The sequence below is a fragment of the Zalophus californianus genome, chromosome 16 (genome assembly GCF_009762305.2).
Source record: "Zalophus californianus isolate mZalCal1 chromosome 16, mZalCal1.pri.v2, whole genome shotgun sequence".
Taxonomy (NCBI): domain Eukaryota; kingdom Metazoa; phylum Chordata; class Mammalia; order Carnivora; family Otariidae; genus Zalophus; species Zalophus californianus.
The window spans coordinates 24,670,373-24,685,472 of NC_045610.1; the positions used below are offsets into that span (position 1 = coordinate 24,670,373).

General features: G+C 37.9%; 1 protein-coding gene across 5 annotated transcripts in view; it reads right to left on the reverse strand.

Moving 5' to 3' along the window:
- Positions 1 to 1,560: 1,560 nt before the first annotated feature.
- The window catches only part of GGNBP2 (gametogenetin binding protein 2), a 30,693-nt gene continuing 17,153 nt past the window's right edge, over positions 1,561 to 15,100 (reverse strand). For 3 of the 5 annotated variants that reach the window (XM_027618765.1, XM_027596815.1, XM_027596427.1), the window contains 8 exons: positions 9,957 to 10,166; positions 8,719 to 8,893; positions 7,341 to 7,535; positions 5,353 to 5,500; positions 4,435 to 4,560; positions 4,206 to 4,354; positions 3,237 to 3,485; positions 1,561 to 2,202 (listed from right to left, as the gene is read on the reverse strand). In XM_027618765.1, coding sequence (XP_027474566.1) covers positions 1,999 to 2,202; positions 3,237 to 3,485; positions 4,206 to 4,354; positions 4,435 to 4,560; positions 5,353 to 5,500; positions 7,341 to 7,535; positions 8,719 to 8,893; positions 9,957 to 10,166 — 1,456 coding nt within the window. In that variant the 3' untranslated portion in view covers positions 1,561 to 1,998. The remainder of the gene's footprint in view (positions 2,203 to 3,236; positions 3,486 to 4,205; positions 4,355 to 4,434; positions 4,561 to 5,352; positions 5,501 to 7,340; positions 7,536 to 8,718; positions 8,894 to 9,956; positions 10,167 to 15,100) is intronic. The other 2 variants (XM_027567467.1, XM_027603960.1) reach the window with 1 other exon arrangement.

A 15,100-nucleotide genomic window follows, 5' to 3' on the forward strand; every position in this document is an offset into this window, starting at 1 on the left:
AAGTACACGTTTATTGGCCTACTGTCTCCAACTGTCCTAGACCCTCCCACTCCCAATGAGACAAATGTATCACTATGTATGCCCGAGATTAAAGCAATAGCTAGTATTTATTGAGCCCTTACTGTATAATGGGCACTTTTAAGCACTTTAAATATATTAACAAATACGCACAACAGCCCTATGAGATACTACTTATTAGTCTTCATTGTATAAAGGACTATACGAGACAGACAGGGGTGAAGCATGGTCTGGACTTCACAGTGTCCAGTCTTAGGCCAGGGGATGTGCTCCTAAACTGCCTTCTCTCCATTCTCCCCTTTGTCTCTTCTTGGGTTATTGGTTTTGCTCAGAGGAGAGTTCACTTTGCTCTCTGACCTCTCAGGATGTTCCATCAAAGCTCTGGAAACTGCCTTCCTTACCTCTGCATTAATATAGCCCTCCTTCCAAAGAAAAAACACGTCTAAGGAATCCCTCCCCTGCAAGCAATGGTATAAGCAGTAAATGCGGCTGGTTTATTCATTCACCAAGTACTCATGTGTTTTGCCCAAGGATAAAGATTAAATTAAAATGAAACCAGCCCTTACTTTTAGGGATGAGAGAACTTGACAGCAAAAGTGGTGAAGAGAGGTTTGGGCTCAGGGTCCAGGACTGTGGGGGATCCTTAGTCATTTTTCCTGGATTCCAGAATGAAGTGAACAAAGGTCAGAGAGACTCATTTTACTTCCGCCCCATCCCTATACAACAGTTAGATTTTGAAAAGACAAATGAGGGGGTATATCAAAGAAATGCCACCATCTATAAAAATTAAATCTAAGCTTCTGCTGTTACCCACCTGAAATCTGATTAAATGGTAGAGAGCCCGTAAAATTGACTCCCTCCCCACTGCACAGAGGTATTGACAGTCCCACTCTTTGCCTGCTGTCCACCAAGTATTAGCAACACGCAGACACAAAGCTCTAAGCACATGTCTACTACTGACTCAACCTTTTAAATGGCAACCAAATGCTAGTCCTCGGGGAATCCCTCTCCTTCAGTACTCACAGACAGCTGATGGAAGCAGTACACTGTAATGCCATAGTGACTTTATTGTTGGAAACCAGATAAGGAGCATGCACTTACAGACTGCAATGTGGTTAGCTCTGGGTGCAGCCTTCTAGTCCCAGGTCTACATGCTAGAGTAATTCCTTCTCAGGCAACCCTTGATGGAAATTCTGCCAAGTTCTGTTTTCATTCTTCTAGTTCAATATGAATCTCTGAATTTAAGGTGTTTTATGTTAGGTATCAGGGAATTTTTAGTAATAGCAATTAACAATGTCATGCGAAAGATGCTAGCTAGCCAATATTTAAAGGTATTGCAGCAAATTTATTCTTTCAAAACAAAAGACTGGAAACTGCTTTTCTTGGTTGTCAATTCTGGTGAAGGGAAGAATTTTGTCCTCAACAATCTATAACTCTATCCTCATTTGCACTTCATTCTGACATCATCACTGGCCAAGTACCGAGTTCAAAGTGGCAAATATTAAAATACTGCCACACATTAAGTAGAAACATGTACACCAATTTTTACTATGCATATTAATAAATATTCTTTATTTTAAATTTTGCACATTGCGCTTTAACATTACATCCAAACATTTCGCAAGTGGATGTCTACTTTGTAAAACCATATATTCAGCTCATTGTCATTTCTGTACAGAAGTATAAGTACATTACTTTTTGCCACTAAGTTGCTTTAGTAAGTCTCACAGGAAGAGAAACATTTAATGAAGAGAGATGGCTTAAATCATATGGCAGGCCTGCGCAGCCACGCAACTAAAGACACAAGCCTGAAGAAAGAACAAACTAATGAGGTTACCTCCACCGTCTCCCAAAACAAGAAAGAATCACATTGATTTAAGATAAAATTTTGCCATAAGTCACTAAATTAAGAGTTTTTGAAAGAGAAGGCGCAGTAGTCATCTTGAGTGTTTCATTGAAAGACAGAGCTATTTTATTTATTTAATTTGCTCCAGCCGTTGTCAACCAGCCACTACAAATGGGCCTCTTGTGATCATTTAAGCGGCAGTATTTATTAAATTTCTCCTTCAGATGCTGTCGGTATTGTTCTCTATTGCTGTAGAAAGACTGGTTATTAGCCATAAATGACTGTATTTCATCTTGTGAGATAAAGATTTCCTCATCTGAAGTACATTCAGACTCATCCTGCAAATTAAACCAGTAGTTAAGATTATGACTTAAATTAAGAATGCAAAATACTATACCAATGGAGGACAGCTAAAAATTAAGGCAGTTTAGCCTTTTGATTGCAATTTAGTCACATAAAGTCTTTGGACTGTTTACAGAACAAGCATCATGTCATTAAAGTACTAAGTAAGAATAAAATCGAACTCAACTCGGTTTGAAACTCTGGATCTATAATTTGTCCTAGAAGACCTATGAGCCTGACAGACTACCAACATGCCTTTGGCTTAAAAAATGACTAGAGATGGTACAACTAGTTCCCAAATTTTAAATAACCAGACTGATCTGGTTTTTAATCAGCTGGTCCTATGTTGAAACTTTTATCTGTACAAATTAAGTAAAATATAACCTTTTTAAAACTTATGAAACTTAACCACCATGTTAAAAGAAAAAACTATTCTAAAGGATTTGGTTCCATTAGGAACCAAACTACCATAGAGAAGGTATACCACCCTTCTCTTTTCTGCCCCTCCTCCAAGCTGCACACAAATATATACTGGGTTCCTTGGAATTAGGGCATAATTCATCTGAAGTATCAAGACTTGGAGTCAATATAAAAGATTTTCCAACTTCAGTTATGCTTTTATCCTACATGAACTGAAAGGAAGTAACCTAGAAGAGTGGACTCTAGTTCAGATTCTACATATTTTCCTGGTCTGGAAGGTTTCTGGCCACTATAAACTGCCACTCAGAAAGGCAGTTTGCTTACAAATAACCGTCTTCAAGGAGGCAGACTCCCGGACATAATGCTAACTCTATCCCCCTCTCCCAACTATTTTCTCCTACCTTTGAGACAAAGGAGGACAAGGAAATGTGCTCTAGAACAGTTGCATAAGCCATGAGGAAAAGAACAGAAATGAAGTCACCAAAAATGAAAGACTGCCCTGAATTTCTTAAAAGCCTCCCCAGTCCCACCTTTAAATTCTCAAATATTATCCCCTCCCACATCTACCCCATGAGCAATCAGTTATTCACAATAAGATATCCTTACTTACAAGGAGTTCAACTAAGCTCTTGGCACCTTTTCCGGAATCAGGACCAAATGACGGTTCTGTAGATTCCGCAAACTGTGGTACGCTTTTCCTATGCTCAAACCAAGGCAGTGGCTGCCCACCCTTCTCAGAACTGCAACAGCTTTCAGGATGTGCATCTTTGGTCTTGTCGCGGTGAAACACTGTGTGCATGGTATTTCCTGAGGTCTCTCGATTACCTGGATCTGTAATACAGCTTCCAAGCTTTTGGATCTGAAAGCACAGCAAAGGATGTCCCAGATAAAAAGGCAGGAAATAGTAGCAATTACTCTTTAAAGAAAGGGAAAAAAAGGTCTGTTAACTAAGAGTGTGTTAACTTCTTAAAAGGAATGCTGAGTAACAGCAGTGCCGGCATTTAGCAGGTGCTGACGACCTACCAGACGCTGTGCTAACCCATCAATATCACCTCATTTCATCTTCGCAGAACTTAATCTGATAGGGACTATTCTCTCCTCACAGATGGGACAACTAATATCAAGCAAACTGCTCAAGATTACATGGCTAATTCCTTTAAAAGTATTACAAAAAATGGGGCACCTGGGTGGCTCTTTCGATTAAGTGTCTGCCTGCAGCTCAGGTCATCATCCCAGGGTCCTAGGATCAGGCCCCACATCGAGCTCCCTGCTTGGCGGGGAGTCTGCTTCTCCCTCTGCCCCTCACTCGTGCTCTTGCCCTCTCTCAAATAAATAAAATCTTAAAAAAAAAGTATTATGAAAAGAATGAATTGGATTTATGACTCACATGGACTACTGGTCAAATGACCACATCAGACACACATGCATACAAACCTCACAAGACGAGCAACCAACAGGAACTGCATTCTAAAGGTACTCATTCTCAAATAATAATAAATACTAGCAACTAAGCTGCTACTCCAAGGAAAATAGGTTGCTCTCCCCTCAACAGCAAAGGTTTAAGAATTATAACACTTACATGTTCATCACATTTTAACATCTTGCTTTTCTTTTTCTTCTTTTTATTTTTTCCTTTGGTGGTGTTCTCTTCAGAATTTGCCCAACATTCAACACAACTATCACCATCATCCTCTTTGTCTTCACAGTGATGAACACAGGAGTCATCACCTGCAGAAATCAATAATCTCATTTATGTGCTTAAATCAGCCGTGTAGTAGAAGTAATTGGGAAGCTTAATCTGAACCTACCGTGTTCATCGTGATTACAAATGCCTTCAGTGCAGGCAACATCCGAACCCTCCCGAGAACCTGTTTCACTCCCTTCCATGCTAGATGAATATCCACAATCACTACCATTACAGTGTGGTGATAAGCCTGAGAATAAATCAGTTGAGAGTTACAATTAAGATACCAATAAATATATTACACAAAGAGTGAACCAACTGGAGACTACAGAAAAATTTCAAAATTGATGGCTTACTGAAAATAGAAAGTAAATTAAATAATGAAAACATGAGTACAGGCTTATGGTGTTTTGTTTTCATCAAATTAATAACTGAGCTACCCAGGTGCCCCAAGAAAGAGGAAATATTAAGTGTCTAAGTTATAAGATCTCTAAAACCTCTATTTTTTAATTTTTTCAAGTTTTTTTTTTTTTTTTAAGTAATCTCTATCCCCAATGTGGAGCTTGAACTCACAACCCTGAGACCAAGAGTTGAACGTTCTACCGGCTGAGCCAGCCAGGCACCCCAAAAAAACCTCTTGAATCTTAAAAAAAAAAAAAAAAAAGAATGAATGATATGGGGGTTGGGGATGCCTGGGTGGCTCAGTCGGTTGAGCATCAAGCACTCTCAGCTCAGGACTCGATCTCAGGGTCGTGAGTTCAAGCCCCATGTGGGAGCTCCACGCCCAGCATGGAGCCTACATAAAAAAGAAAAAAGAGGGGCACCTGGCTGGTGCAGTCGGTTAAGCATCAGACTCTTGGTTTTAGCTTAGGTCATGATCTCAGAGTCATGGGATCAAGTCCCATGTCAGGCTCCATGCTCAGTGCAGAGTCTGCTCGATATTCTTTCCCTCTCTCTCTGCCCCTCCCGCTCGTGCTCTCTCTAAAATAAATAAATAAATCTTAAAAAAAAAAAAAGAAAAAAGATAACTGTATTTGGTTACCTTTCTTTATTTTAGGGGACCCCAAGAGATTGCCGCTGCTAGGACAGGTACAGGACGTATTTTCGTTGGTAACAATGACTTCTACACAACCATTACCATCTTCAGTGCTGCCACAGGCTTTGCAGCTGTTTTCTATGAAGTCTGTTTCCTTTAAGGACCAATTTTAAGGGATAGTAAAAAGTCTTACCTTCATAATGGATACATTTTAATTTCCTTAACATCAACTAATTAGGAGCTAAGAGGTTAACAACTGAAAAAATTATTCTCATGGAAAAATCACTAACCCACTGATCAAGACTATGGAACAACTAAAAGCAAGAGTTAATGGTATCAGGAAAATCTAGGAGAGTAGTTCTCAAAGTGTAGACTGCTGATTCCTAGGTCAAAACTATTTTCATCAGAATACTAAGATGCAAATTGCCTTTTTCACTGTATTGACACTTACACTGATGGTACAAAAGCAATGGTGGGGAAAAGTTGCTGGTACTTAGCACAAGTCAAAGCAGTGGCAATCAAAATGTACTAACAGTCACTATATTCTTTACTTGTCAAGCACTCTTAGAAATCAATAAGTAGATACTCCACTTATGAATTTCTTTGATGAAGACAATAAAAATATTTTTATTAAGTATCAACTCACGAGCAGATGCCTTTTTAATAGTCTATGTGACAAACAGGAAGTACGCTTAAAGCACTTTTGCTGCATACCAAAGTACAACGGTTATCTCAAGGAAGAGCACTTGAGCAACTGTTTGAGTTATAAATACTGAACTAGGTGTTTTTTTATCCTGGAACATTAATTTTACTTGAAAGCATGAGAGACAAACCGTGGTTATTCAGACTCAGACACTTAAAAGACATTTTCTCAAAAATGAAGTCAGCCCATCACCTCAAGGAAAACAATGGACAGTATTTGTCAGTGATAAAATTCAAACTTTCAAATCACAATCAGAATTTTGAAAACTTGTATACACAAGCACAATGAGCTTGAAGCTTCCCAATACTTAAAGACCTTTCTGATGAGATCAGTACTGGTTTTAACATGATTATGTGATATTATGTAATGAAATGTCAGTATCTGGCAAGATCTGCATAACTCAGTAAACCTGTATCTTTCAAATGACCAATGCATGATGTTACAGAATCATGCATGAGTAAAAGATCTATTCAAAGTACAAGAATGAATAATGGGTTTTAATTTAACTGAGTTATGAAAAGGTCACTGACAGGTGCCAGGTTCCACATCATAACTAATCTTTAAGAAACTACCACTTGTTAAGTTGTAATACCAAAGAAGAATAGCCACAACTATCTGAAAAAGTTTATATTAAAATATTCCTCCCTTTTCTGTGAGGCCAGACTTTCTTCATATGCTTCAACCAAGCAACCTATGGAAATAGACTAAATGAAGCGGATATGAGAATCCATCTAATTCCTTTTAAACCAAATATTAAAAAGATCTGCAAAAATATAAAATAAATGCCACTCTTCTCACTTCTTTTTCTCCTGGGGGGGGGTGACATTTTTCAAAAAATGTTATTCATGGTAACATACAATATGGCTTATTTTTTAAAAAAATATATTATATATTATATATAATAATATAATAATTTTAAATTTCTTCACTTTAATCTCTAATACAGTAAATTTTAATAAGTATAATCCATATAAACAAAAAGCACACTGGGCACTGTAATTTTTAAGAATGCAAAGGGGTCCTGAGACCAAAAAGAACTGCTCTAGGTCATGCAAAGAGTTAACTTTCCACATTTGACCTAACAACATGCTAAGATCAGGTAAAAAGATAACTACTGAACATTATAAAACGAATACATGACATTAAAAATTTTGGCTTTTACCAATTATAGTAGGGAAAAAGCCAATATACAAGCTGCAGCTCCTCACATTCTGGAAAAGCAGAGTAAAAATACCAAAATCTAGCAAAAAGCAATACTACATAATTATGAGTCAAAATTAAGGAACATTACCTTCTCTTGGCTTACTTCCTTTTCATCTGCTGCTTGTAAGGGAGTAGGAATATCACATACACATTTATTTTTTCGTCTGTTCTTCCGTTTTTGGCGTTTCTTTTCCTGCTTGAGTTCTCTTACTCGTTCCTCCTCTGAAAATTCTTCACAAAGTTGTTCTAATCGGCTAATACCCTGTACTTTTTCCACAGTCATCTATTACAAAAACAAAGTTGAGAATATTGGTCAAAACTTCCTCTATTTTCCATGGAAATTCTCATTTGCTAATTTTATTTTATTTTTTAAAGTAGGCTCCATGCCCAGCATAGAGCCCAACTCGGGTCTTGAACTTGCAGCCCCGACTGAGATCAAGACCTGAGCTGAAATCAAGAGTCAGACCTTTAACCGACTGAGCCACCTAGGTGTCCCTCACTTGCTAATTTTTTCTCCCTTCACTTGCTAATTTTAAATGATACCACACACAGGTAATTCATGTTGCAATTTTACAGGGCATCCATAAAGAATCTTCAATTTTAATACTTTAAATGATGACATCTTAAAATCCACAGCACGTGAATATACCGCTAATCCCTACAGGAGAGCCAGACTTATATATACACACTCCTATTCCAAACCAGCAATATTCTAGTTTCAAATTTCAAAATTTTTAATGCAGTGAGTAAACATTCATTTCTTCACACGAGAAGACTATTTAACCTGATTAGATGATCTAGTTTCTGAAGTCACAAACAGAGAGAGAAAAGAAACAGAAATGTGTTCAGCAAGAACTAGTACAAATCTCCTTAGACTCCCCAGAACAATGTTTAAAGCTCATGCATGGGCTTCTGAAAAAAGGGTTTATAGCTTTCATATTATTCTCAAAAGGGATCTGTGACCCAGTTACAGGGTTACGACCATGCCCTAGAATGTAACAAAATGTTCACTAGCCAATATTTTATGTGCTGAGTAGAACCAAAAAAAAAAGGTCACCAAATCATAAGCACTAAACCCAAAACAGCAATATAAAGAGGCTACTGGACATCAGCAGGCAAGCTGAGACTCATTAAAGGTTTCTAATTTTATCGTTTATTTTGGGGCTGCTTTTAACTTTTCATTAGATATATTTGATAGCAACATCTTGCTAAATAATCATCAACTTCAGTTTTCTACTCTGAGAAAGTCTAAAAAACAAAGCTGGCAGAATAAGAGGATTACAAAACTAAAAAAAACCCCACAAACTTCTAGATTCCAATTCTCCTCCCCGAACCCCTCCAAATCCATGACACTATCAGTGGATCACAAGCCTCTGAGGCAAAATCAGACTGGTGGCTTATATTAACATTCAGTCTAATAATGTGACTAAGCAATCTTAGACACTGAAGCAGCCCACTGTTCTTACCTCAAAACTCTTTCGTAAAGCATCAACACCAAGATAGAAAAGCATCTGCCATGTTTGCTCCTCTGCTCGTAGTTTTTGCCAGATTCGATGCAGTCTTTCATAAAGATGAATTCCCAAGCAGGTCAGAACTTCCTCTTGAGCTATATCTATTGTCTTAGCATGCCTTTCTCTTCGCCTGTAAAGGAGAATAAACCACACATAATTCCTAATACCCTTTACTGAAACAGTAAAAGACAGGTAAGACTTCTCTAAGTTCGGGTTTTAAAAACAATTTGCATATCTAATAACAAGCCAGTTATACATTCAAATTCAATATACACATAAACATAGAAGCACACATGTATATAACCAATAAGAAATACACATGCAGGCAGAACTCAGTCCTAATATTGCTAAAAGTAAGATAATTCAGGAACTGGCCCTGAAGAGATGGTTTTTTGGGCACAGAGAAGTCATATATGTGTCCAGCTCAGAGGTAGGCAAGACAGCTCCTTTCACCTTCCAATTATAACATGCCTACTTGCTTTTTGTTGTTTTTTTTTTTTTTTTGAGGGGGAATGGAGAAATGCCAATGTGATTCAATCATAGACAAAAGCCCTCCAGGCTAGCCTTCAGTAGAAGTGTTCACAGAATTTCAGGGATAAGTCTTCGTGTTCTAAATGCCTAGCAGAAAGTACGCACTCAAATGAGAGCGGATATGCAAAACACAAAGGAAAATGGCTTCAATTTATTCTAGAACAACTTTCTCTGAACTTTATTTTCATAATAAAGCCAGAGATAAAATTTTAGGTTCTTATGCAATTCAATAATAATATATACAGTTCATGAATTACAGTCAATAAAGTATTAACCCCCTGCTGCAAAGACCTTCCTTCCTATGCAAAAACCATCATTATGAACAAAATTTAAACATGGAAATGCATGGATGGAGGGGGGAAAATCCCCTCTAATCATTTTCAAATGAAAATGATAATCTATAATAATGAAAGCCAAAAAAAAAAAAGCCTGTCTACTTCAAGCAACAAAGAGGACTGAAATGAACACCACACAACACTTTCTCCCTACCTATTTTTACTCAGTCAGTTAAGAAATGCATACTTTAAAGAAAGCAAAATCTTTACAGGCACACTTTAATTGATACATATATCATATGTACTGAGGCAAAAGGTGATGGAAATAAACTTTCAGTAATAAAATGAAGCAAAGCGCTAGATAGCCCATTCTAGCAAATTACATACTCATACCCTCCTGCGAACTCTGGCTCAGCACGACCCAAGAGATGTGCAATGAAGTCTGTTTCACAGCAAACGTGTATGTGCCGCTCGTGTGGACAGCACCGCAAACCTTCATAAAGTGCAGCACAGTAGCCCTTCTCTTTGCTGCAATCAAGTTCACCAATAAGGATATTGTATGCTCGGAGGACTTTATTTTTGCAATCAGTGCAAAACCTGGTGAAAAGAAAAACTTCAAAATTAAGAACTTGCTGCGTAATTATTTCATGAAACGTAACAGTGTACTAGACAATGACACTCCCCTACCGTATGGAGTCATTAAAAAAAAATCCTCCAAACACACATTTAAAACATACACATGTAAGAGAAATACAAATTTAGGGATTAGAATATAGCTAGATCTCCATTTGCAAGTGATTCTTAAAGAGAGAGAGAGATGTGTGCCTGAAGAATGAGACGGACATACCCCCGCTCGCTCATAAAATACACGTCCAGAAAACAGTTGCCAAGGACTAGAGTATCTCTACCTCAAGAGCTATTTGTACAAGTTGGAAATAAAACAAGAGGCTACACAAACCAGTGACTCAAAGAATTCCTCTCCCTTTAGCCTCTGAAAATAGCCATCTTCTTTCAGTAAACCCTGAGTCCAAACTTTGCTACATTTTAACACCTCACTAGGTAAACACTGGGAAGAGGGTGGGGGCGAGAAGAACAGGAAAGTCGAATATGGAATTTTAGTTTACTAGTAACTTCCAAAAAAATTTCTTCTTAAAAAAATGCATTTTTCTCAATACACAATCATAATATTGACAATATATACATAGAAATGTAGTCTAAATTTCAGCAGCAAAAGTAGAAGAGAAAAAAAGTGTAGAGGAGAGTGTGAACGTAGAGGATGATGACATTTTCTTTTAGAAACCAAACATTATTCAGTCAGAAAAAAAAAATAAGAGCCTTGTTTCTTTAGCTTTGATTTCCTGAAACAAAAAAGAACTTAGTCTGATAAAATTGCTAGGCTCATAAAATTTATAACTGCATCTCTGAGAAGATCAGCTTGGTGGAATGAGGAAATTTCAACCTCTTTAGTTTAAATTCATCTCTCTAGGTGACCTCTTCTATTCCAATGGCTTCAGCCAACACGTGTACTTCTCACCTCTACAGCTCTTGTTCAAGTCTTCTGCCTCTTGCCTGAGGGCTAAACCCATACTGAAAAATAGGGGACATCACAAATGTACAATAGGCAACATGTAACTTCCTCTCCAAAACCAAGGGCAACATGAATGTTCCCTTACAAACACGTTAAGAACACCACCATTCATACAGTCACCCAGGAAGAAAACCTCAGTTAACTCCCAACTTCTTCTTATATCCTCTTTTAGGCGTGGAGCCAACTGGTATCAATTATTTCTTACATCTCTTATAGGTCTTCTTTCCAATTCCCCCTGCCTAGGCAATTTACCCTGCTCCTGTATACAAACCATACAGACAATGGACTACTGTGAACATAGCAGATGTGTCCCTACTTCAAAGTCTTGTTTCTTCTGCTTCCTCCCCACCCCTTTCCATATCCCTCTCTATTTGCCTAAATCATGTCCATCCTTAAAGACGCCTTCTGCAATTCCCATAACTAGAATTCAGCCTTCCCCTGTGTTCCTATATTTGCAATTTACACTTCCTACTGCATTTACCCTTATACTGTCACACATTAGTTTGATGCACACATCTAAGTATGTTTCTTGAAATGAATATATGTTAATAGTCCCTAAATCCACTTGGTAAACACAGGCAATAATGCTGACAAGTTAAATCAGTTTCACTAATGCTTCAAATAACACAGAAATTTACAAAAATTAACACAAAATGGATTAAAGACCCCAACATTAAGACCTGAAACTACAAAACTCTTAGAAGAAAACACAGGAAGAAAAATTTCATGACAATGAATAGGTGATGACTTTTTGGATAGGATATCAAAAGCACAGGGAACAAAAGCAAATAGACAAATGAGACTACATCAAACTTAAAAACTTCTGTGTAGTGGGGCACCTGGGTGGCTCAGTCGTTAAGCATCTGCCTTCGGCTCAGGTCATGATCCCAGGGTCCTGGGATCGAGCCCCGCATCGGGCTCCCTACTCAGCGGGAAGCCTGCTTCTCCCCCTCCCACTCCTCCTGCTTGTGTTCCCTCTCTCGCTGTGTCTCTGTCAAACAAATAAATAAAATCTTAAAAAAACACAAAAAACTTCTGTGTAGCAAAGGAAACGAGAGAGTGAAATACAACCACAGAGAGAAAGTATTTGCAAACCACATACTAGATAAGTGGTTAATATCCAGAATTTATAAAGAACTCCTACAACTCAATAACAAAAAAAAATTAAAAATTGGGCAAAAGATATGAATAGACACTTCTCTAAAGATATATAAATGGCTAACAAGCATATGAAAAGTTGCTCGACATCACTAATCATCAGGGATATGCAAATCAAAACCACATGATACTACCTTATACCCATTAGCATAGCCACTATCAAAAAAAATAGAAAACATGTGTTGGCAAAGATGTAGAGAAACTGGAACCCTTGACACTGCTGTTGCTGAAACTGTAAAATAGTGCTGCCAATAATGGCAAAGAGTATTGTATCTCCTAAAAAAACCCGAAAACAGCACTATCATCTATCATATGATCCAGCAATCCCATTTTTGAGTATATATCCGAAAGAAGAGATATCTGCACACTCATGTTCATTGTAGTATCGTTACAAATAGCTAAGATGTAGGTGAAACAACCAAATGTCCACTGAGAGGTGAACGTGGTATATACATAAATGGGACTATTACAGTTTTAAAAAAGGAAGAAAATTCTGCATCATATGCTACAGCATGGATTTATGCTAAGTTAAATAAGCCAATCACAAAAAGACCAATACCGAATGATTCCACATATGTGAGTTATCTAAAATAATCAAATTCATAAAAACAGAAAACAGAACTCTGGTTGCCAGGGCGTGGGTTAAGGGGTTAAAGGGGAATTGTTGTTCAACGGGTGTAGTTCCAATCTGGCAAGATGAAAAATTCTGGACATCTGTACAACAATGTGAATATAGTTAATAGTAATGTAGTGTTTACTTAAAGGCTGTTTAGGAAGTAAATTTATGTTTTTTTTACCACAATAAAAAAAAAAAAGTCTTCCCCTTGAGGGGGAGAAGAAAGACTTGGATGCAGAAATAACAAATACTTCCATGTTTTCAGGTTATAAAAGATAAGTTTACATTTTCAGGTAAATAAATGGTTAGATGTCATACAGTAACAATAATAAAACTTGAAATATTTTCCCCTTAGTTTACTTTTTTTTTTTTTATTTGACAGAGACAGAGATAGCGAGAACAGGAACACAAGCAGGGGGAGTGGGAGAGGGAGAAGCAGGCTTCCCGCCGAGCAGGGAGCCCGATGCGGGGCTCCATCCCAGGACCCTGGGATCACGACCTGAGCTGAAGGCAGACGCTTAATGACTGAGCCACCCAGGTGCCCCTACTTTACTACTTTAAATCCTCATGGTAGTTTAATGTATCTTTGTACATAATCATAATAAGCATAAGTAAACAGCAATTTAAAAATACTATACGGAAGCAGTAAGAATTAAAGTGATTTTTCGAGTTTTCAAAAGTAACCTTGCACATAAATGTAAAAAACATTTTTTAAAGCAGAGGTTTCACAGTTTCTTAACACTTTATTTCTAATCATGTACTACCATAATACTTAACTGGCTAGTGTTATCAAATCTTTATTACACGTAGGCTCTACGCCCAGCATGGAGCCCAATACGGGGCCAGGACTCACACCCCTGAGATCAAGACCTGAGCCGAGATCAAGAATTGGACACTTAAGAGACTGAGCCACCCCAGTTCCCCATCAAATCTTTATTATAAAGTACTCAGAAAAGTCCACTAAATAAAACAGAACTGCCAAAAAGGTACATTACTCATTCTTCTTAAAGATTTTGTTTATTTGACAGAGAGACAGTGTGCGCGTGCACAAGCAGGGGGAGCAGCAGACACGGGGATAGGGAGAAACAGACACGCCACTTAGCAGGGAGCACGATACAGGACTCAATCCCAGGACCCTGGGACCAGGACCTGAGCTGAAGGCAGACGCTTAACCGCCTTGAGCCACCCAGGCGCCTCCATTATTCAGACATTTAGAAATCATTTTCAACTGATTATACGGACCTCAAAAACTCAAAATGGACCTAAAACAAGAACTAGATACATAGGAATAACAAGACCTTGCAAATCTGGCATGCAAACATTCACTAATGTGCTTACTATGTATGTGCCAGATACTTGGGTTTTTTTTTTTAATTTTATATATATATTCACATTTTATTTACATATATTTTGTATTATTATTATTTTTAAGTAACATACAATGTATTATCTGTTTCAGAGGTACAGGTCTGTGATTCATCAGTCTTACACCACACCCAGCGCTCACCACAACACATACCCTCCCCAATGTCCATCACCCGGCTACCCCATCCCCCCACCCCCTTCCCCTCCAGTAACCCTCAGTGTGTTTCCTAAGATTGAGTCTCTTATGGTTTGTCTCCCTCTCTGGTTTCACCTCGTTTCATTTTTTCCTCTCTTCCCCTATGATCCTCTGCTTTGTTTCTTAAATTCCACATATCATAATTGTCTTTCTCTGACTTATTTCACTTAGCATAATACCCTCTAGTTCCATCCACATCATTGCAAATGGCAAGATTTCATTTTTTTTTTTTGATGGCTGCATAATATTCCAGTGTGTATATATACCACATCTTTATCCATTCATGTTGATGGACATCTGGGTTTCTTCCAGAGTTTGGCTATTGTAGACACTGCTGCTATAAACATGGGGGTGCAGGTGTCCCTTCAGATCACTACATTTGTATCTTTGGGGTAAATACCCAGTAGTGCAATTGCTAGGTTGTAGGGTAGCTCTATTTTCAACTTTTTGAGGAACCTCCATACTGTTTCCCAGAGTGGCTGCACCAGCTTTCATTCCCAGCCAGATACTGTTCTAAGTTAGCCTGTGTATCGTCTATCCCCATGACAAATTTAATCCTACAGTACTATCACTATTTTTGTCTTAAAAAAATGGAGGCAAAGAAAAGT